The 23,750-nt window shown below is 47.7% G+C and overlaps 2 protein-coding genes across 2 annotated transcripts in view; both read left to right on the top strand.

The window, feature by feature from the left end:
• LOC146186131 (alpha-tocopherol transfer protein-like) overlaps positions 1-8,384 on the top strand; it is a 20,161-nt gene extending 11,777 nt beyond the window's left edge. The window contains exons 3-5 of the mRNA XM_084605626.1: positions 106-305; positions 4,716-4,826; positions 7,674-8,384. Of these exons, the coding sequence (XP_084461752.1) occupies positions 106-305; positions 4,716-4,826; positions 7,674-7,904 (542 nt within the window). The 3' untranslated portion in view covers positions 7,905-8,384. The remainder of the gene's footprint in view (positions 1-105; positions 306-4,715; positions 4,827-7,673) is intronic.
• Positions 8,385-14,348: 5,964 nt separating this feature from the next.
• Positions 14,349-20,540, top strand: LOC146186130 (endothelin-converting enzyme-like 1). The gene is made up of 3 exons (XM_084607990.1): positions 14,349-14,360; positions 15,518-17,344; positions 20,469-20,540. The coding sequence occupies exons 1-3, from the start codon at positions 14,349-14,351 to the stop codon at positions 20,538-20,540; spliced, it is 1,911 nt and encodes a 636-aa protein (XP_084464116.1).
• Positions 20,541-23,750: the final 3,210 nt, after the last annotated feature.

Here is a 23,750-nt window from a genome sequence, read left to right as displayed (position 1 = left end):
GATAGCAAGTTGGGTAACTAGATTCTGGGTTCGTTTGCTTAGGGGCGTACGTAAAGCGTGACACGCAGTGCCATGTTTCGTAATCTACTGCGCCTTTTGCTGCAGGTATGTGGGTACCTGAAGAAGTTCCCTACATGGATTACCATCGTGCTGGCATGATCTGCTATGAACACATGGCATGCAACCCCGTGATGCAAACTCTAGGAATCGTGCTCTTGGTAGACTTTGGGGGATTCACTGCTGACAAGCTCTTGAGCTTGAGTATGAACATAGGCCTCCTGAGAAGCGCCTTTGAATACATTCAGGTAAGAAGCAACCTATATTCTTAATTTGCATACGGAGAATTTAAGCTCAACACGTATGCGGCACAGATTGAAATGTTGCTTGCAGGCTTGGAAAGTGACCTCTGCCATAAACGAATGGACAGGTAATTAATGGAAGGGGGACTGAGAGCCATAAAAGGTGTAACAAAGTAGCACGTAATAGTTACTAGCAATTCAGGTTATATAAGATTGTTCGAAATATAAGGCAAAATGGCTGTGAGCACCAACAGCTGCCCGCAATACACTTTCTACTCCTCCTTTCAGCAGGCTCCATTGTTCGGCTTACGCAGTTGTGACGGTGACGACATTTAAATGCAGAAAATGCAGAAGCGCAGGCGTCCCCGACACGGTGCACCCTGATAAGAATGTAGGAGACGAAGCGCGTTCAAGTGCTCTTCAAGCGTATGTGCTCCCACCTGCGAAAGGAAGAAACGCCATGAACTGGCGCCGCATAGAATAGCATATTGCATAGAAAAACATTATTAAGATAAGATAAATAATCAGAAGGGCGGCCTTGCCCATCCGTCTTTGTCAGACGGCCGAGATTCCTTGGGGAGTGGTGGCTTAGAAGGCTTGTCTCATGGTCGTTTTCTGACACCGCATAATGACTTGGTTCCAAATGCCAGAACGCGCTTCGAATTCCTGCCGCCTCGACTGCCGGCGTACTCGTGGTGTCGTGGAAAATGGGCACCGTTCGGGGATGTCGCTTTCAATAGGAACCGACGGTGCTGGCTGGGCCATCGCATATGTTGAGGCTTCCTTCCGATGTCCGATGTCAAGGGGGGGGGGGGGGGGGGGGGGGGGGGGGGGCGGTATCAGCCCGTGTTCAGGTGGAAAGCCTTAGACTCGGCGGCTGGCTCGGTACACTGTAGAAAACTCCTCCGGAGCGACACGTTGAGGATTGTTGTCACGGGTTATAAGGAGTGTCCCTACCATGAACAGCAGCACTTCCACCTGGTGCCACGTGGTAGTGAGGACGCCGGAGGCAACAAAGAGACTAGCGTTGCACTGAAAGGAACTCTTTATTGGGATAACTCGCACCCGCAAAAGAATTGAGTAACTCGGCGGCGGGGATAACACCGAGCGTGCTTTAGTCATCGAACTAAGCATGCCTGTCGCACTCATCATCACTCAATTTAAAGTCGGCAAAGAAATAGATCAGAGGTCTCAAACACGCAGTTCATGGATCGCATGCGGCCCGTGCCATCTATAAAGAATTACAAGATTGCACTTAGCTTCTCTTAAAAGCTCAATCGCAAAAGCCTTTCCTCCTGCTCTTCTGCTTCTCTTTTTCTTCTATATTGAGTGCTTGCGTACTGGTTATGATTTATTTCTCTTTTTCTTTTCTATAGTTTCGTTGTGGGCGACATCGGTGTCCCGGGATTCCTATTCTCGACATGCGAGGTTGAACTGACTTGCACATGGCCCTATGGAGCTTTTCATTGGGACTAGGCCTAAGTAGCAGAACGTCGACATACTTTCGACGTCAGAACCTATTGCGATGTCTCGCGGACGGACACATCTTGCATAATCTCGCTAACAAATCTCGGGCACGAGTCTTGCGCACGCGATATTTTCACCACGAGCTTAGAAAGGCTATCGCCTTGAATGTTCAGCCTTTATTCCGAACGTACATGGCTGCTTCACGAGTAAACGTTACCACCATATTAATATTTCAAATAAAATCAACTGGAAAGCCTCGTTCCCGGACGTCATGCATTCTTCGTGAAATGAAAATATGCTTTGGCACTTTGATTTGCGTGAACTTGGAACGGACCTCAACTGCCTTAAAAAACACAACGCTGTACAACCCACCGCCTCTTTTTTATCAAAATCCACTCTTTTTTTTTTCCTTTGGGGGATAAGCAACTATTTATTATACTTGGCACTTTGATTTGCGTGAACTTGGAACGGACCTCAACTACCTTAAAAAGCACAGCGCCGTACAATCCGCCGCCTCTTTCATATCAAAGTTCACTCCTTTTTTTCCTTTGGCGGATAAGCAACAAGCCCTTAACTGTTGTTTTCAGCAGCTAGCTCCAAGCTATCTTGAAGTGATGCCCGTCCGACGTCTGGAAAGAATCTAGCATGCATCGCTTTTCTTTTACCCGTAGAATTGGAAGGTGCGGTTTGGGAAAGAGGCATTTTGGTGTATTTATATTTTTTTATTTGTTGTTTTATTTTATTTTTATTTCTATCGTATAATTAAATGTTCCGGCTCATTTCTATCTGCGGCCTACATAGCAAATAAGAGTTTGAGACCCCTGTTCTAGATAAAAAACTGGCTGTGGTTTAGCTCTGGTTAAAGCAGGTTGAATTGCATCAGCAATACCTCCATGGCTGCGATTAGGGTTCAGCATGTAGTGTACCTCATGGTGAAGCTTGAGATGTTTAGCTATGGGTAAAGAAATGGCACACAAATGAGCGGCTAGTCTTCTTTGCCTTTATTAGTCCTAATTAACACACTACGGTTGGTCTGTAAAGTAATGAGTCTTGGTCTCAATTTGGTTAATCACATGTCCATCTTCTGCTGCAGGTCTGTATAACACAAGGTCCAAACTGTTTCCCCACTGCGTTGTACTTCTCAGTTGAAGATAGCTTAACTGTAGCAGATACTTTGTCTTCACCGCTTCAATGAAAGCATTGTCTCTTCTTGTGTCTTTGTTGAAGTCTCCAGATTGCTTAAAGCGGGGCTTTATATGTGGGCTGGCAGGAGCTTCCAACTTGGGTCTCTCGTTGCACATGAGACGGTTATGTCAGAATCAGCCTGCCAGGGCCCTGGCATTCACGTTACCCCTATAGACCACTAAGGCACTTTCATACGGCTTGGTTAGAGCCGTATTTGGCTCGGCTGTGGCGGAAAGTCAAACGTGGCCCTTCCCATGACTACACGACGGGCTGAAACCTGGCGCAGTATTGCTAACGCAATAAAACCGCGACAAGTGACAAGAATAACTTGGAACAGCGTAGAAGCAGACTCGAGTGACTACAATCATTCTATATACATCTCCATGCATCTTGGGTGACAAAGAAAATGTCAAAGCCGTGTCCTGCGGCTTTGAGCTTGCACAAGCAAAATAACAAAACGTTAGCGCCTTTGTATAGACCATTCTGCGCGTTACAAGCAAAGTGATAAAGCTGCACGCTGCTGGCAGGAACAAATGCAAATTGCAGTAATTCGCGGCAATACGAGCGTGAGCGTGTGGCACTGCGGCGCATCGTTGGAAAGGGCACGGAAGCCTTAGATAGCGGAGAACTTGTCTCGTAAAATGTCGTTCTTGCCCGAATGTTCACGTTTCGGCTCTGGAATGAAGGGGAATCAGCTCGCGGATGATGGGTACTAAGTTCCCGGATGTTCGCCCTCCTTGTTGACTCGACGTCAACCCAAGGTCGTGGAGACAACGGGAGTTAAAAGCATTACATCCTTAAAAAATTGTACGCCTTGGGCCTGAAAGCGCCGCGAGCACAGCTCTCTCATCCGCGACTTGCTAAAATGGTACCAGAATCGCCCCATCTGCGCTGCCCAAGAGTCACGACAGAAAGATCACCTTGCAGGCGATTGCGAGATTACGTCTACGGCTGTTAACAGCGCACTTTTACGGCTTGTAGGCTGTAGCCGCTGGCACTTATATCGAAACAATCAGCAACGCAAAACCCTGCAGTGGCTGCAAAACAAGGTGCGAATCTGGCAGTACTTTGCCAAGTCGCGGGTGAGAGCGCTGTTATCGCGGTGTACTTGACAACAAGGTTTACGCTTTTGCATGGCATTTTTCGAACCTTAAAAAAAAAAAAAAACGTATAACGCTAAGATCTTCGCTGAATGAGCGGGAAAAAGGACAAAAGTCTAAAATAAAGGAGGACAAAGCGGACAGAAACGCTGATAATTTATAGTCCGTCATTCTCGTCTGTTTCCCTTTTCCGTGCTGCTTCATGAAAGTTCGTGGAGGACGAGCCAACTAAACAGCAAGTGTAAAGCTAAGTCTAATTCGTTAGAAACATCAATAGGTATGACCATCTCCGTTAAAGTCGACGACTTTGTTATAAATCACACCTGAGCGTTCAAACTGATATTTAAATAGTTATTCACCCACTGCCGACTAATTCTCAAATTGGGGGATTTAAACCAACTAACGCGTGCATTCAGTAAATTTTAACGTGCAATTCATTTTGGTTTGAAAAAACTTTGATACATGTTGTTTGGGACCGTGTATAATATCAATCGACTCCACACGCTCATATTGCTTACTGTCATCAGAAAGAAGGTGTCCATTGCAAGTGCGAGGGCAAATATACACCATGACCACAGATGAAACGAAATATATCTTGCACCGAACGCACATGAAGTTACGCTACCAACATTCTGTGACAGTGTGCCTCTTTCTCTGGTTCCAGGATTGCATGCCAATACGGCTGAAAATGGTCCACGTCGTGAGGCAGTCATACGCGTTTGACATGCTTTTCACGCTCGTCAGGCCCTTCATGAAATCCAAACTAGTGCAACGGGTAAGTAACGTGCCGCGTAACAGACACAAAACGAAGCGGTGTCGTTTCAGTGTGTTTCAGCGAATGGTTTAAACACTTCCTAAGTACAGTTAGTTCAGAACAAAAACCAAATGTTTCCAGGAAAAGTGTCAGCCGAGGCGCACACCAGTATTCCTAAGAAACTATTTAAATCAAATTGAGGGCATGCCTAATCTCTGCCTTTGAGGACGTGACACAGCAGCATTATTGGCTCCCGTCTATGACTAGCCTAGTGGCTTATCGTTCGCTTAACTGCAGTTTAATGCTGTTCACCTAATCAGTAGCCCTTTATTAAGGCGAAAGCCTTACCAGGCTATGCGGCACCGGAAGTGTCCGCAAAATGTATCTCTGGAACTAGACGTCATCAGTTTGCGACGTCACCAGTCATGATCCGAAGAGCAGTGTAATATATATAAGACAGTGATTAATCAACACAGAGTTATTGGCCTTAGTCATTAGTTACAAGTCATGAACCTGTGTGCTATTTTTCGATGACAATTATTATTGATAACTATTAGGAAATACTTACTCACCATAATTAATCAATGGTAAATAATCCCTTGTTTTGTGTAGCTAGGTAATTAACATTCATAATTATTTAATTACCCTAATAATTAAGGTTTGTTAGCGATGCTATGTGACGTAATTTATCCGTGACGACATACCATGTCTAATGACGTCATACATACGACCAACCAGCGCTCATTAACAACGCAGCACTGGAAATTAGTGTTTGGGAAGTAGGGTGAAATAAAAAGTAGAAATGACAAAACGTCACAGCAGCGCAAACATTCCTCCAATGTAGTTTCTACAGTGACTGCCAAGTTTTTCTGCGCCTCGGTTAGTTCATCCTTAGTTCTTAACCCCCAGTCATATTTTTTATAGATATAAAAGCACGCGACAAAAGTTTAACGTAACTCTTAACCAAGCCGTTCGAAAGTGCCTGCGTGGGGCAGCGTGCTCGACTCGAGATAGAATGATTCCGGAAGGCGCAATTCTCCTCTCCATCGCATATGCCAAAGGAGATGGGTTGGTTTGGTTTGTGGGGTTTAACGTCCCAAAGCGACTCAGGCTATGAGAGACGCCGTAGTGGAGGCCTCCGGAAATTTCGACCACCTGGGGTTCTTTAACGTGCACTGACATCGCACAGCACACGGACGGCACTCCGTTTCGCCTCCAAGGAAACGCAGCCGCCGAGGCCGGGATTCGATCCCGCTTCCTTAGGCACAGTAGTTGAGCGCCGTAACCACTGCGCCACCCCGACGGGGCGCATATGCCAAAGGAGAGGCGTCAGTTGGCAGCTCCCTCCTATACAGCCATGTCTCGTATCTCGTGGTGTCGCTCAACCCGACGACCACTCAAAACTCGGCCATGTCAGCTGCCAAGTAATATTTGCCAGTGACATACACCCGATGTTTAGCTGCGTAATTTCTGAAGAACGAGGTCTATATACCGCTCTCGTCTGATGCCGATAAATACTGAAAACCGCAGGGTTAACTTCTTTATTATCCCACCTGAGTGGTTAGTGAGCCAATGGGAAGTTAGAAGACGTAAACAGGATAAGACGATGTTATATTAATTTTTTTTCTTAACTAAAATAAACCAATTTTCTGTAGTCCAGCAAAGCGCAGTCTACAGAAGGTCGAAACTGAACGCATTACATGCGTTCGAAGCTCGGTGGACAAGCACATGCGCTGGCGAACCGCAGGGATTATTTCGCCGAATAAGAATTGCATAAAATTTTATAACACGTCATTTATACAGATTTATTTGTAGCGTAATGCCCGGGAAAGGAGAGCTATGTTCAACTGTGTGATGGCTATTTATGAGAGTGACGGAAGTATATGAAGTGCATAATAGAGCATGGTAGAACATATACAGTTCGAATCCGGCTCTGCAGTAACTGCGGCACCTTATCAGAGGATCTCGCGCTTCCTCAGAAGTTTCTCAATAGCTGATTCCCCAAGTTCCGGTTTTGTGTGATAAAGTTTGGAGACTTCCTCGCGCTGCTGGGCTTAGCAAAACTTTTTTTTTTTTTTCGTCTCAAAAGCTGATATGGCTTCTTCCAGACCACGACTTCCAGAAACTCAATGTCTCTAGACATAGAATTGAAATAATAAAAAGCTAACTAGTAAATTTGAGTTAAAGCATTATATACAAATAAAATTTTACAGCAAATTACAATCCCCTTGGCGGTGAGTCGTTTTTCAAAATACATGTTTAAGATATTTCACAATCCTTACTTTCAGCAATTTTCTTAGTGCTCGCTGAAGCACTCGGCATTTACCATCCAGCATCTAGCTTAGCGCTACGGACGATAATCTGCGAGATCTTTGCTACAAAGAAAGGAAAAGTGCTTCAGCAGATTCGAGCCCGACCTCGGCGGCTGCGTTTCGATGGAGGCGAAACGAAGAGGTGTCCGTGTGCTGTGCGATGTCAGCGCACGTTTAAAGATCCCCAGGTAGTCGAAATTACTCCGTAGCCCTCCACTACGGCTCCTCTTTCTCTCTGTCCACTTTCACTCCCACCTTCCTCTCTTCCCTTACGGCGCGGTTCAGGTGTCCGCAGCTACAAGTGTGACAGATACTGCGCCTTTCCCTTCCTGTGAACCCCTTATTATTATTATTATTATTATTATTATTATTATTATTATTATTATTATTATTATTATTATTATTATTATTATTATTATTATTATTATTATTATTATTATTATTATTATTATTATTATTATTATTATTATTATTATTATTGTCGGCGTGTTTATACTTTTATGAGCGATTACAGGTTCCTTTCATTAGAAATGTTTTTGTTTGTGTTTTTATGTAGGCGAAGTTCCATGGCGAAAACTTTGAGAGACTGCACGAAGAGATCCCGCCAGCGATGCTGCCCGAAGAGTACGGAGGCCATGGGCCGGCACTGGACTTCGATGCATTCTGGAAGCAGGTGGAGGCCAACGAGGGAGACTTCGAGGCAAACAATCGCTTCGGACGTGTCAACAACGACGCGGACGCCGTGTCTACGGGTTGTGAGCAGCCGCAAGAATGCACTTCGTTGTGACGAAAAAAAAAATGACGAATACTAAAAACACGAAGGCGTAATGCGCACAGGTGGTGTCTCGAACTTCCACCTCTTGTTTATGTTACTTGAGATGGTTCAATGAAATCCCCATAAACGAAATTTGAAAAATACAATTCAGTACTACGATTCTCAAAATCATTTGCCACATTTGGCAAAGAATTTCACCCTAGTGGCCTCTACATTCACCGCTGATACTCTTTCTTAAATGCTAGAGACACAATGCGAAAACTGAAAGCCTAAAAGAATCCTACCCGACAGAAAAGTCTTAATCTAAAGGGTACATGATTCATCTGATAGGCATTTGCTGTGGTGAAAAATTAGAGGTACAAGAAAGACGAAGGCACAAGTGAAGGAATAGATGAGACAGCTAAAAGACGTACTGCACTTCCAACTGAATTTTATTTGAAAAGGTTTGACACCTAAATGCAATCGACGCTCTGACATTAAATCCAAAAACAGTTGTCCAAAAAGGCCTTTAATTATGTTGCAAACATAACGACGGCGTACTGCTGCAATTATCACCTGCTTTTTTAATATGAAAATCTTCTATTACTTCGAGCTCAAGCCTGTCCTTTGGAGGGATAAGAACCCGTTTTTCAAATATGGGTTCATATTTGCATTTACGGCAGGGGACAGCAAGACGCCCACTTATTTCATCCTTTACAAGGTCGCAGTGTTCGGGAGAGAGATAGAGAGAAAACTTTTAATGAGCATAACAATCAGTAAGAATTCGCAGGAGCTGGGTGGTCGGTGCCCCTAGTCCAGGGCTCCGCTGGCAGCAACTAACTTGCGGACTAGCTGGATAATCCAGGCTTGCTGGTCCAGGTTGCCGCTGGTCAGGGCCGCCTCCCACTGCTCGTGTGTCGGGCATGGCACTAGTAACGTTAGGTCAGGTTTGTCCTGGCATTCCCAAGAGATGTGATAGAGTGTGGGGCTTGCACCGCACCAAGGACAGTAACTCGTGTATTTTGTTGGGCTTATCTTATTTAAAATGTGAAGATTAGGGAATGTGTTTGTTTGTATTTTTCTCCAGTCTATAGCGTCCGAGGAAGAAAGTTGTTTGTGTGGTGGCGAGAAAATTTTTCTTTCTAACCGTAGGTGTTCCAGCCTGTCGCCGTAGGGTCCTAGGAGAGGGGTGGGGTAGGGATGGGGATCCGCCCGGTTTGTGAGAGCTCGGGCTCGATCATTCGCTACCTCATTTCCTTCTAGGCCTTCGTGTCCAGGTGTCCATGTAATTGTGTGCGTCTGGGAGATGGAACGTAATATTGCACACGCTCTTCTGTGAGGTTTTCCGGCCAGGTAGTCCCTGCAGGCTGGTTGGGAGTCCGTCACTACGTGTGATGACTTCTTTTGATGTTCGGGAGCTTTTTCATTGAAACAGCCGCCAGTTGGGCGATGTGCACTTTTTTTTTTCTCCTCAGAGGAAAGCTGTAGATGACATTGGTATTCATTAAAACTTCCTGCTGGGCGAGTTGGTAGTTCATCTTGATGTAGGGGTTTTTCAGCGCAAACAAAGACAAGGACGTGTGTACGTCTCGCCTTTCCTGTCCTTGTCTTTGCGCTAAAAAAACTCTACATCAAGATGACATTAGTAATACATCTAGTGAACCTGCTAGCATGTTTAATTTTGAACGGCACCTTTTTCTTTCTTCTCATAATCGAGCAAATTTTTATAGCTTGCATTATGCAGATAAAACTATGCTAATCTTGGAACGGCTAGATATTTTCTTAAGGTTCTGTGAAAAGAAATTATTTGAGTCCTTTTCTTTTTCTTTTCTCGATTCCCTTCTTTCACGCTTATCTTTCTTTTCTGCGGTAAGCCCTCACAAACAGTTGAAATTCTTTCTACAAGGAAGGCAGCCACGCGCAGCCACTCGACCTGCTTATTCGCGTTTTCGAGCAATTTATGTGGACAAGCTTTTTCCAGGGCAGTGTCTATATGCAATTCATTGCAATTGGTGGTGGTGGTAGTGGTTGATTTATTATTTAAAAAAAAATAATCAAAAAGAAGGAAAAGAGTATTGCCGGCCGCGGCAACTGCTATCTAACAAACTGAAGCACTTGAGCTGCGGCCGGCGGGAAGGAAAAGGGGATAGGGAGAGGATAGCAAGGGGAAGTAGAGAGGGGAGCGATAGGAAGAAAGGACAGGGGAGCTTTTTACATTATTTACAAAGTAAAGACGCTCAACGAGTTCGCATCGCTCGCGCGCAAGTGTCCGAGCACTGTCCACAAATGTCTGCGCGCGAGCGGCCTCTGCAATTGTTTATAAAATATATACACATATATATGTGATATCATTGATGTATATACATAGTCGCGCGCACGTAGCGTCCTGTCGCAGACAGATCGCGCGCGCGACACAATGCACCAGCTGCCGGGGTGGGGCGCCCGGCAGCATACGTCCAAGGTAGCACACACGGAGCGTTCAGGTCACGCACGCACTACCTGGCGAAGAGCAAGCGAGGCTTCAAGCCCGCCCGCTCGATGAACGCACAGAGGCTCACCATTGCCCTGTCACGGGTGCGCGCACTGCCTCGCGGCCACAGGAGCGTCTCGATGCTGTCCGGGATGATTCCGAGCGCCCTATAAGCCGTGAGCATCTCGCGACGTGGCTCTGCGGATGCGGTACAGCGAAGCAGCATGTGCTCTAATGTCTCCACTGCACCGCAATCACCACACACGTCGCTCGACGATAGTCCGGGGCGCACCCGTCTTACCCCGGGCCACACGCAGCCGACGCGCACTCGGATGAGCATTGCACGCTGTAGGCGTGACAATGAGCGCGCGCCGACAGCAGGGATGCGCTCTCCTCGCGCGATGCGTGGGTCCGGGTGTTGCTGACGGAGGTGGTCATAGATTACCGCGCGCACGTCCTCCAAAGCGAGAAGTTCGTCGCTGGGAGGGAGTTGATGTGCGGCGGTGGCGAGTTCATCGGCTTGCTCGTTGCCGTGTATGCCGCAGTGGCCGGGCACCCACTGCGCGCGAATGCTGCACTTTCGTTCTGCGAGGTGTTCGAGGCGCTCGCGTATCGCGCGCAGCAGCGGTGTGCCACGGCCGGGAGTCTGCAGGCGGCTGAGGGCGGCGCGGGAGTCACACAGCAGTGCACACCTGGGAGGTGGCGGAGCCATGGTGAGCAATAGGTCAAGGCCCAGGCGAAGGCCCAGTAGTTCCGCCGTGGTCGAAGAGCCCCGGTGTGTCACTCTTTGCTGGCGGTGCAACTGTAGGACAGGGATGGTGGCCGCTGCGGCGAGCGAGCAGCTTTCTCTCGCCACGGAGCCGTCAGTGAAAACAAGCAGGTGGTCGCTTAGTTGCTCGTGTATGACGGTTCTGGCTAGCTGTTGCACCGCACAGAGTGGTGTGCTGCGTTTTCCCGCGATGCCGATGATCTCGCGCTGTACCTCCGTCGTGAGGGGCCAGGGGGAGCAGAGGCCGTAGGGGGGCGTGGCACGCGTCAGCTGGTCATACTCCTGCAGCGCCGCACCCATTCTAGAGCGTGGGAAATTCCGAAGGCGCTGCAGGAGTTCGCCGCCGTCTGGTGCGCGGTGAAGGCGGTCTATGTGGTGCAGCGCTCGCTGTGTGGCCTGTCGCTGCAGTGGCCACGCGCCTGCCTCGGCGAGTGTCGCTTCGCATTGAGAGTTACTCGGCAGGCCAAGGCAGGTTCGCAGCGCTTTGCGATGCTGCACCTCCAGTGCTCTCCACGATGGTTTGCGCACCGTCACGAGTGGCAGTGCGTAGAGAATCGCCCCCACGGCTGCTGCGTTGTAGAGGCGCAGCGCAGTCTTCTGGGAAATCCCCTGACCCCGGGCGGTGAGCTTGTGCACGGCGGCGGTGGTCCTCTTCATCTGCTCCATCATCATTCCACATTTCACGATTTTTTAATGTGCGCCATTGCATATTTAAGCATCAAACCTTTTCAAATAAAATTCAGTTGGAAGTGCAGCATCTGTCCTGTCTTATTTGTTCTTGCGTTTATGTCTTTGTCTCTTTTGGGCTGCGATTTTTTAACCATGAATTGCAGGCGACTAGACCAAATCAAAGTTCTTTTGCAAGCATTCATTAACAGATAGCTTTTGGCTGTTCGGTTTAGCTGAAGTGGGAATATTCGATAGAGTTTCAGGTGATCTGAGTTCAATTAGTCGTCTACTCGGTCTATATTAGCGAATTTATTGACATTGAGAGAGCTCTGAATTGATACATTAAGGCAGCGCTGTAAAGGGCTCCTTTTTATTGGTCAGGATACGTAGAATAAGTGTGACCGAGGCTGGTACGGTCAAGCTGTATGATAACATATGCGATAAAACATAACTCCCTGCTCACTCAGTTCCAAAACTTCGGAGCAATGTTTAAATTACACAACACGAGCGGTAGCTTGGTCTCCCTTGACGTAGCGGATATCAATGTTTTTTCTGCGGCCTCTGCATGCGGACGGAGGACTTCAACCATGGCACATTGACGTAAGACAGGAAGGCTTCTGATCGTGCATCCGATTCCACACAGGAAGCTACAGAAGCAGGTGTGTCTTCAGGTGGAACACAAACAATGTTGTTTTTTGCGACGAACCGACTGTAATCCATCTCGAGGAGTCATGACATGACCGGAATGTCCCTACTCCAGCGTTTGTTAGAACCGTTTGTAAAAAATCATTTTATGTCCCGTATAAAGCTTCAAGCTTTTGAAATGCAATATTTTATTGAAATGCAAAAGATGCCCGTGCGTCGGGCGATATAAGGCCACGGTAAAGAACTCGAAGTCACTTAATCTTGAGCCCGCGCACCACAGTGTTCCTCAAACCCCACGAGCCATATCTGGACGCTAAATACTCAATTCCTCATGTGAATACTACTGGCATTATAGTGTACTAGAATATTCTAGTACACTGTACTGGCATGACTGATGTGCACTCCCACGGTGTTCGATGTCTCAATCTGCCGTTGGCCACCACCACATGTAATTTAGTAGCTTGTATCGCTCAGGATCCCAGGGTCCCAGAGAGTTCGGTCCCCATATCTACCTCTCTCTTCAAAACAGCTGCCCGCGTATGCAGCTTATACGATTTCGTTCATATCACATGGTCTCATGACGTCATGCAGCCCGTCGACAGTGACTTGGAAATTGCCACCTTTTTAAACGTAGCGAAGTCTTTTATTTATAATCTGTTGAATAAACTGATGCGCTCTGGCGTTGACGTGGAATCAGTGGCGAAATGAAAAAAAAAAAAAAAACAAACAAAAAAAAAAAAAACGAGGGGCTTTAGGGACTAAAGTAGTGAAAGGCGAAAGCCTGAGAAGTCTTATCTTGTCTAGCGTTCCTGCCATCTGCAATCCCACACTTAAACGCGCGGAAAGGAACGCCACGCGACAGGAGCGATGGCCTACCATCCAAACGTACACTTGTCGGAGAGGGTGGCTGGTCCTGGCCCTGATGGGGCTGTGTAGGTAGGTCACCGCCGCTTGCGGTGGGGGCTGGTCAGCCACCAAATTTTTATCTGTTGTAGGCCGCCAGGGTGGCTGGTCCTTGCCCTGATAGGGCTGGGATAGGGTCACCGCCGCTTGCAGCGGGGGCTAGCCTGCCACCAATTTTTTATCTGTTGCAGGCCGTCATTGCCACCGCTTCGGTGGTGGACGACGGCTGTTGCGGCGCGCTTCTTTCTCTCCCTCTTCCTTTTCTTCTCTATTTTCTCTTCTGTTCGAACGAGGCAGCGGAGGTGCGCCCCGCCGGGGTGGTGCAGTGGTAAGACGCCCGACTACTGTCCGGAGTTCCCGGGTTCGAACCCGACCTCGGCGGCTGCGTTTCGATGGAGGCGAAACGAAGAGGCGTCCGTGTGCTGTGTGATGTCAGCGCACGTTAAAGATCCCCAGGTGGTCGAAATTACTCCGTAGCCCTCCACTACGGCTCCTCTTTCTCTCTTTCCACTTTCACTCCCACCTTCCTCCCTTCCCTTACGGCGCGGTTGCGGTGTCCACAGAAAACAAGTGAGACAGTTACCGCGCCTTTCCCTTCCTATAAATAAATCAGCGGAGGTGCCCAACGCCACCTAGAGGATATTCTTCTAGGCCGGGGATCTCCCGTGGCCACGTGACCACACGTCATCGTTGTAGGGTCGTCGTCTTCCAACGGTCGTCTTCGGCGCGGCGGCTGCAGTGGCATGTGTGAACGCCCACGTGGTCGCTGAAAAACGTGGTCGCTTACTCGAATCTTTATTTCTGCGCGTCCGTGTGCTGTGCGATATCAGCGCAGTTAAAGATCCTTAGATGGTCGAAATTATTCCGCAGCCCTCCACTACGGCTCCTCTTTCTCTCTTTCTACTTTCACTCCCACCTTCCTCCCTTCCCTTACGGCGCGGTTCAGGTGTCCACAGAAAACAAGTGAGACAGTTACCGCGCCTTTCCCTTCCTATAAATCAATCAGTTTTATAAATCAATCATGGCAGCGGAGGTGACTCAGCTACAGAGCCAGTAGCAGGCCCGTGCATTTTCTTTTCCTGATTGATTGATTTATTAGGAAAGCGGCGAACCTTAGAATAAGCTTTCGAAAAGCTGTTCCGTAACGTGCCATACAGTTCAGCAAATCAAAGGAGTGGTCGCTGTCTGTCGTGAGAAATCTTTGGAATTAGTGGTGTTACAAACCTTCAAAACATGTTTGGCAAGCTTGGAAGCAAACAATAAAATGGAAATCAAACTGTTGAAAACTCTAAGGGAACGTCAATTAGGCCTGCCGTGCTTCAAAAATCAAAATAAGAGACAGGAGGAGGTCAAGCACGAATAGAAAAACAGAGATAAGGTCAGTTTCAATTATGACATATGAGCTGAAATCCTTTACTCGTCGGGAGCTTTTCGGTGGAGGCGAAAAGCAAGGCGCTCGTGTGCTGTGCGATGTCAGTGCACGGTAAAGAACCCCAGGTGGTGGAAATTTCCGGAGTCCTCCACTACGGCGTCTCTCATAGCCTAAGTTGCTTTGGGACGTTAAAACCCCACAAAACCAAACCAAACCTTTACTCGTACACGAATTACACTACCGCCACCATCACCAGAAGCAGTACACCCCGATTCGCTTTAGGAAGACAAAGAAGAAGAATTGAATAGGAATGACCGAAATCGAGGAGTCGGGAAGGAACTAGCGCCAAATGTCCGGCTTGTTTTGCATCCAGTGATTTGTTTTTTTTTCTAATGTCGCACATTTGAGCGTGAGTTGATATGATTCGGTGGAACTAGAGCAGGCTCACCTTCTTCTTCGCCACCAAGCAGGACGCATCTCTACAGCTACAATAATCTTGCTTATGAAGTCCTTGGAAATATAGCTTAGACTTCGTCACCAGGTGATTGAAAGCAGTGTTATTACATTCACTAAAGTTATAGGCCTGGCGACGTCTAAAATACGGCATTCTTTCTAAATTCGTTGGGTCACATAATCGCTCTTGTTTGGCTCCAGTTAACAAGAAATGTTTACAGTCAGCGAAAGCAAGATCCGGATGCCTCATATCCAACCAGGCGATAGTTTAGTGCTCTGTAATTTCAAATTACTCTCTCCGCGACGCAGTGCTCTAATACTTGCTATACAGAATTTGTACAATCAGATGTGTTATTTCTGCGCAGGAATCAGAAGAAAGCTCGTTCGACCCTAAAGCAGTTGACGCGGGCCGTGTTAAAAAGAACCTGTTTTGCTGTGTTCTTGTCGTCTTGCTCCTCTCCATGGTCGTCGCATGTCTTCTCGTACCCATAGCCCTCAGCGAAGGCGAGGGCATCAAAACAAGCTCAGCGTCCACCAAAAGCGACAGCCATGTCTCATCGACCGCTGTCAGCGAAGGGACGAGCCTTGACTACAGCATCTGGAACGCTGTCATGGCCTTCGCTGATATCTCAGTTGAACCATGCCACAACTTTTACACATTCGCCTGTGGCGCGTACACGCACCCTTCTGGACAGGCGATCGCGCAGATGCAAGACGAGATGTACAGTCAACTCCTCAGAATCCTCTCGTATGTCCAGTACCCCGAGAAAGGACAGACGGCCGCGCAGAAGGCTGCCGCTTTGTACAACAGCTGCCTCAAGGTGCAGGAAGGTAATGTTGACGACTCCGTTGCTCTAAGGCAGTTCATTCAAAGCGTCGGGCTCACCGTGCCCCTTCCGACGGGAGTGGAGGCCTTGGACAAAATTCTGCTGCTGTTCTTCAAGTACAATCTTCTCACTCTTCTCGGCCTGTCGCTGGATGACTCTCAGCTGTACATGAGTACGCGAGAGATCAGAGTTACGCTTAACGTCCATCAGATGACCTGGTTTCGTGAGCGAGGCTCGGAGCTATTGATCGCCTTCTACCCATCACACCTGGATGCACTGGGCTTGGTTCAGCACACTGAAGAAGCTCTGAAAGTAGCCCTTGATATAGTCTTGTCTGAGAACGCAGCCATCAGCCTCCTCACAAAAGAAACTTTAGACAAAGCTACCACCATGGTTTTTTCGACTGTCGGGGGCATAGGCATCCATACACCCAGCGTGGAACCTGGCCGCTGGGTAGCTCTCATTTCGACACACAGCGGCGGCCTCTATCAGAAGCATCACAAGGTTCAAATCAGCGTCAGCGCTCTGGAATACTTCGACAAAGTTCACTCTCATCTCGGTGAGGCAGGTACTAGCCTATTGACTGCGTGGGAGCTGATGCGTACCATCGTGCCCTTATCGTCGCCGCCCTTGGCGAAACGTTTGCAGTATTTTCATCTGTACTGTCTGAGTTCCACAGTGAGAGCTATGGAGGCGCCACTGCTTTCGCTCTATTTGTTCAAGGTTGTTCCTGACAGCACCGTGGCTTCCGCGAAGCAAATAATGGAGCGCATGCGACGATCTGTCATCGAAGAGATTTTTCACGCTGACTGGCTGGACAGTGCAACCAAGTCCACCGCTCTCGAGAAAGTACGCACGCTCCGAGCTCACATAGGCTATCCGAAATTCTTCGGTACCGACATGGAGCTCAACGAGGTGTACGCGCGGTACCCCGAAGTATCCGGGCACTTCCTCACGCCATGGCTGTCCGCAATGAAACTCACCATTGATTGGGAGATGAAGAATGTTAGCAGCTTTAAGTTTTCCTTGCGCACCACGAATGCCGCATACTTTCCGATGCGCAATGGGTTGATTATACCTGCAACCATCCTGCGACCTCCGGTGTTCCTGCCTGGTGCACCCACGGCCTACAACTACGGGGGCCTGGGTTCCGTCATCGGACACGAGATGGCCCACGCGTTTGATTTTGAGGGCAGCATGTGGGACGGTAGTGGCAAGCGGCGTGACTGGTGGTCTAAGGCGTCCAGGCGGCTTTACAACGAGAAGATGTCGTGCCTGCGACGATCACATGACTCAATGCAGGACGTAACAGACTCAGAGAACGTGGCGGACTTCGCGGGCGTGGTTTCCGCGCATAACGCCTACGTGGGACTTGAAGAAAAACGGACGATAGTGACAAGTCTCCAGGAAAGTTCTCAGAGGCTCTTTTTCCTTTCCACCTGCCTCAAGTGGTGTGCCACTGTCGGAAAGGTTTCGGTTTCAAATTACGCTTCCTGGAGCGATCGTTGCGTGATACCGCTTAGGAATATTGACGCTTTTAAGAACGCCTTCGGCTGCCCCGGGAATTCTAGCATGACGCAGCCTTCGCGATGCTCCTTTTGGTGACGCTTACGGCGTATTCTGTATGCCAGGCTCAGTGTGACAGAATTAGTTACTAAGAACGGTTCCCATAGCGACTGCGCTGTAGGCGGTGACAGTAGAGATAATTCATTTTGGTTTGGTCTAATTGCCTGATAGGTTCAGTTGCCACGCCCAACAGCGCGATGACTGAGAAAAACACGTGATATGATTCTTTTTCGTCTTTTGCATCTCGCGTCTTTGCCCGCTATTGTACCGTGTTTTCTAAATGTTACAACTCAAAATAACCGTATAAACTAAAATTCTTCATAACACTCTATAATTACTGGCGGTGCGATACGCATTATAAACGTCCTACAATATATTGTATTTTCATATATTAGCATTTCTATAAAGGATATCATTCTACCTTAGTTGCGCTCAGTGAAGTAATGCACAAACATGCGTATATAGCACTGATAGAGTACATCTAAGTTCATTATTTGTGCCCTGAATGTAAAGAGAGATAGTTGATGTAATGTTTTTCAAGTGGGGTTCAAGGACGCTAAAAATATTTTCGGGAAGTGTACAGTTACTTGAGATATTTGGGCGGCCGTGACGGTTGGTTTTGTGAATTTTCAGGAGAAGGTCGAGTGGGTCGGGGACAGATCTGATGAGCTTCATTCATTGCTTTCAACATAACCTGGGATATATCTTGCTTTTGAAGCAGAGATTCTAAATGATTGTTGATTCTGGTTCCGAAATTTCTTGTGGGATTGCCACTCAATTTAATGTAAAAATGTTTATCTCCCCATTGTCGGAAACCTGTTCAGTATTCAGCCTTGTCCGTCACAATAATAGAGACACCTTTGTCCGCAGTTTTAAAGTGGCCTGCAACGCTTGTCCGATATGCTTTAGAGGAATTATTTATGTCACGTAGATACCGAATCAAAAAAGAATTACATGAATAGATGCACTAGAACCGGACTTATTAAAGAATGAATTTTCAAAATGCAAGCAAGGCGAAAATTGCCCTCAACTCAATTTTCCGGGCTTTCACTTTCTCATTTCACTGGCTCAATGATGACGCGTGAGGGACCAATCGAAACAGCCTACATGAGCAACATCACAGGAGATGTCTTCTCATGGTTTCCCGCTCGCTGTATCACGTTTTTGCTGATGTTGAAGAGATCTGTCATGGCGCCTTGCAGAAATAGAATGAGGAACAAACAGGCCACAAGTACACAGGGGAAGGAGACTTTCCTTTGTCACCATGCCTCCCATTCATTGTGCTTTTCTCGCAGGCCCGCTCTATGACTGCCCCTTTCCCTCTATCCTCAGGCATTCTACAATAGCTAGGAGCGAGTGACGACGTCGTTGAATTCTTGCCTGCCGAACTTTTGCTGCATATATCCACAGGTCCACGTGTATGCGTTATGAGAGTAGTGAAAGTCTGTGATGCAAAGTAGTAACCAGCGCCTCTGTTGGTGGTTTTTGAGTCATTTCCTTTGCAGTGCCTTTGCGTAAAGCAAACACGCTGCATTCACTGACTTAACGTAAAACAGAACGCGATGTAACAAATCTTTCCGAATGGACACAATATGCAGTGCGTTTGCTATTATTCAATTGTCAAACGCGCATCTGTTGTCATATCTATACTGCAAAAAGAACACCTCTGTGTGCCGACACCGTATCATGATTTTGCTTCTCGTGCAAATTAAAACATTAAATACCGAAACATGCGCGTTACGACCACTCGTAATAGAATCGCCATAACTCAACAATTGCAACAAATGAGCAAAAAAAAAATGCGCTCAAATTATGTTGCAGGGATCTCTGACTGCTGACTATGGCATAGCGTTCTTCGAATGACAGGTTGTTTCTGGCTGTTCTTAGCTTCGATATTGTATAGACGGCCAGGATATCCTTTTGAAGAGCAGCATGTAAATGTAAATGTTAAACATTTGATAAACATGTAAATGTTTATCTCTGAGATCTTTTGGAGTCTGTGAGTTATCGACGTCCCAGGTATGTTAACTATATGCTTTGGTTCACGGTTATGAAAGTATTCATAGAGTCGTAGGCTCCTTGCAAATGTATCTCAATCCTGGAATGAAAAGTACTCATAGAATTTTTTTTTTTTGTTTTGTAGAAAAGGAGGTCAAATTCTTAGATAGCAACATTCGTTCCCAACGAGAGATGTGGCAGATTCGACACATCCCTGACATTGTCAGCCTCGATGGCAGATTGGTTAATTGTAGACTCATAAGTTTGGCAAGGGGTACTTTATATTTAGACAAAAGTAGGGCTGGTTTATCATTGACCACAGGCGGCATTACATAGGGCGTAGGGACCACATCATTCTGGCTTAGTTTCTTTAGTTTCTTTATGTTAATTTGTTTTGTTTCGCGCTCTTTGATCTCGCTTAGCTCAGTTCTGTTGCCGCGAGTTCCGATTCGCGGCGACAGCTTTCTTTAATATGTTCCAATTGGAGAGCATTTGCATTTCGTTGGCTGCGCCTTATGGTTAGGCCCACAAGACGTAACGCTATCTGACTGTTGAGAAACGTATTCCGGTCAGCTTCCTTGCCGCTGTTGACATCCAGGGGATAGCTGTAGCCGCACGCCCTTTGGTATTATTTTAGTTAACGGTATTGCAATAGTAGAGAGATTTAGCTTACCGTGATCCTCGATCCGCCACCGTGGCTCTCTACCGCGCGTGGGCGGGGCGGTCAAGCTGCTTGGTCCCGACGCGGCAGGTCTGTGTGCAGACATCCAGTATGTGGCGCCATCTATCGGCGGCAAGGGGATCTGGGCATGCGCAGTGGAACGCGCGGTGGCGGATCCCAGTAGCGGATCGCGGATCACGGTAAGCTAAAACTCTCTAGTGTCGCAGTGTGAGCGTGATATCTGATGCGTTTTTTCTTGTTCAGGTATCGGCGGTGGCAGAAGGGGGAGGGGGCACAGGAATGGGTTTCCTGAGACAGCGGGCGAGCCGCAGTTGACGCCGTTCTAGTCCCGCTGCCACTTAGTCCTTGGCGTCGAGTGTCGACGGGAGCACCACCTCGTCGTCGGGGCGGAAACGCCGAACATATGTTCCATGTGTTTCGACACAATAGCGACGTCTTCGAAGCTCAGACGAAAGCCATCGGCCGCCAGGACCCTCCATGGTGGCAGCTTCTCGACTGCATGATTTATGCATGATTATAAGGAATATCGTCCTCGTTTTCTGTCGGAAGATACCTGAAACTGTGAAGGTTAAGTAGAACATTTTTCTTAAGTATCCTTTAGAGGACCTCCCAGAAGAAAACTGCGTTCCAGTAGAGCAAAAAACTGTCCTGTTTGTGAGTCGTCAATGTAGAGAAGACATACGCGGTACTGCGTTTATTAAACAGACAAGAGGGTGCGATCAGCGTTGGTCGAGGCGAAAGCCGAACTGGCTGGCCGAAGAACGGAGGAAACTGAGGACGAATGGGAGTGGGACTTGCTTCCCAGAACTTGAGGACGGTAAAGACACCCGCCGTAGGGGGGCGTCCCGCTGGGTGCGGACAGGGGGCGAGTTCTCGAGGCGACGCGCGGTAATGGGTGCAAGGGTCTGTCCATCAAGGCGCACTGCTCTAGTCACACCTAAAAACACAGTACTTCAAACACAACAAAAACATACTCAATGATTTCATCATTTTTTGCATAGAAGACAGTGCACGGTCCAGGGCACAATAATACATTTCTTTTGCACCAATGCTTTAACCGGCAAAAGTCCCACTGTGAAGTCTGAAAAAGAATTTTTCGGCTGCAGGAGTAATGTTAATTTGTTTAACTCGTTTTAGATTTACTTGACCTAGGGCCTGCATTGTGCATGCTATCACCGTAGCCGACCGTGCCTCGTGTAAAACAGAAACATATACTCTCGTGCTGTGATGGAAACGTCATCTTCATCAAGTTCAAACGGCAACAAACTCTCGCGCTGGGCAGTGAATACTGTCGTCTTCATGAAATTTCATCTATGCCGCTCCTCTGTTTAACCTAGGTAAATACGTCGTCACATATGACATCTGGGCAAGTGCGTCAAAACCGCGGGTGTCTGAAGAATCCAACAGGCGGCGCGGCGTAAAGGAAGCCCCTCTCGCTAAGGACAGAGACCACAGCCGTTCAAGAAAGGCTGCCAAAGCCATCGAAAAACTAGAAGCCAGACTAGTCCATGGCTACAGCGCTCTAGAATATTGGGCAGTGTCTCGTGCGAGGGCGGAGCATGGGCTCTTTTTGCGATGACTGCTGCGCCATCGGCCAGGGGGCGCTTCGTGTAACAGGTGTGCGCAGCGAGCCGTCCGCTGGCTGCGCTGCCGTGAGCGTCGGCTCATCGTATCTGCACTGCGTGGTGCGCTTAATTCGATATCTAATGCTTGGTGATCGCCTACTTGCTTAAGAATTTTAACATTTCAACCATAATGCATTGTTCCATGGTCTGCGCTGCTGTATGGCGCTGTAATGCCATCGACGATATTGGTACAGTGAACTAGAATATTTCACTGTAATATTGGTGCGGTGCGCGCTATTAGCCACGAGCTAAACACAGCATAGGTCGCACTTCGCGTGTGTTATGAGTGCATCTCGTGTTTCCGAACCTATGTGAGTCTATTGCACACACTTGGATAATTATGTTGCACAGAAAGAAATTCATTCGAAGCCTGCGGTGTTTCGAAACTCGCGAATCTTAGAATTCTGTCTGAATAGCAAAGTGTTTTAGAGAGCTCTTGCGTTGTGCAAAAAGAACAAAGAACGTCATTCTGCAGACAGTCATTTATTCAGGTTCCAAACATGGCACAACATGCAAATCAGAGCCTTGGTAGGCCATACCGTCTTTGACCACAAGCGTACACTTCTGGGAAAAGAAATTTCCGCTGAACGACGAGCACTCAACAGCAACTGGTTGTATGCCTGCACCAGCTAGGGCACTACTGTAGCCCACTAACATGTTCAATTAGTGCCTCCGCCTTTACTGGTTTGGAAATGTCTTGCTAGAACAACTTTTCTCCTCTCATAGAAACTTCCGCCACAAGAGCCTCCTCACCCGATTTTGTAGCCGACATATCAATTTTGACAGCTTTTTTCAGGGCCAATTTGCTGCTGTCTCCGGCAGCATCCAGCTCACATGCACTCGGCGTAGTGGAAAGCTTTTTCTCAGCGCGCCAAGGCGATCCTTGACCACATTTCGGGTGTTTTAGTAACCAGGCTGCAGGATCTGCTTTTCAGTCATGTAGTAGTGGATTCATACTAAACTTCCGAAGCTCTATAAATCTCAAATGTAAAGGCGAGCACCTGTCCTCACTTCTTAACTAGTTGTAATAAAGTGGAAATCCTCATTGGCTTTTAATACAAGTGAGAAGCAAAACATGCAGTCTGGTTACTTTTGGCAAAGACGGCACATTCGTTTTTCTTGGCAAAATCCCCCCTGTTGGGCTCCTCGGGACTGTCGCCGTCAGATGTCGGCTGCTCTTTATGAGCTAGCTTGTAAACACCGTCTCCGCTTCGCTGCATGAATTGTCTGTTTTCACAGATGTTCCTCACTTTCATTTTCTTTGGCAGCGACTTTGAAACATATTTTGGTGAGTCCGGAAAGATGGTCGGAAGTGCGTCATCAGTAAGCATGTGACCGGCCTCTGCTCTAGTTCACCGTTGATTGTTTTATACGTGCGCTGAATGAAAACTTGTTCAAAATAGCGCTCGCACACAACGCTTGCTTCGTTCAGTACTCTGTCTGCTTTCTTGATGTTCTGTGACCAAATCTCACAGCGATCGGCGTCGATGGATACACGGAAGAGAGAGGAACTTCCTTGCACAAGCTGTAACCGCTGGTAGCCCAGCCCGGCACTGTCCCTTGTGTCACGTCGTCTTTCCGTCGTCATGCACGCATTGCTTAGATGTTCGAAGTGGAGAGCACAGATGAGGTTTCAACAACACTCCAAGAAAGCGCAACAAACGGCGAAGAACATGCAGAACAACGAAATACGAATTCCTCAGATCAACACGCAAAGACGGTCTGCGCTCATCTTTGCATGCAAGCGAATAGAGCTCGGCTCGGCGCACCGCACCCCTTGGCACACCTGTTACTGGCAGCGTCCCCTGGGTGTCACGCGCGCTTTCATCGCAGCGGCGACCTCGCTCCTCTATTGTTCCCCGGCGCGGACGACACACTGCCCAAGATTCTAGAGCACTGT

This window comes from Amblyomma maculatum, chromosome 6, assembly GCF_055883805.1.
Source record: "Amblyomma maculatum isolate TAMU_Amacu chromosome 6, ASM5588380v1, whole genome shotgun sequence".
In the NCBI taxonomy this organism is placed as follows: domain Eukaryota; kingdom Metazoa; phylum Arthropoda; class Arachnida; order Ixodida; family Ixodidae; genus Amblyomma; species Amblyomma maculatum.
Note: the sequence above shows the minus strand (reverse complement) of the source record. Positions and strands in the feature narration are given on the sequence as shown.

Excerpts from the sequence above, each read along its gene's own strand:
- LOC146186130 (XM_084607990.1), top strand. Across the intron at positions 17,345-20,468 it reads TTTCCGCGCATAACGCCTAC|GTATCGGCGGTGGCAGAAGG; the intron begins GTGGGACTTGAA and ends TTTCTTGTTCAG.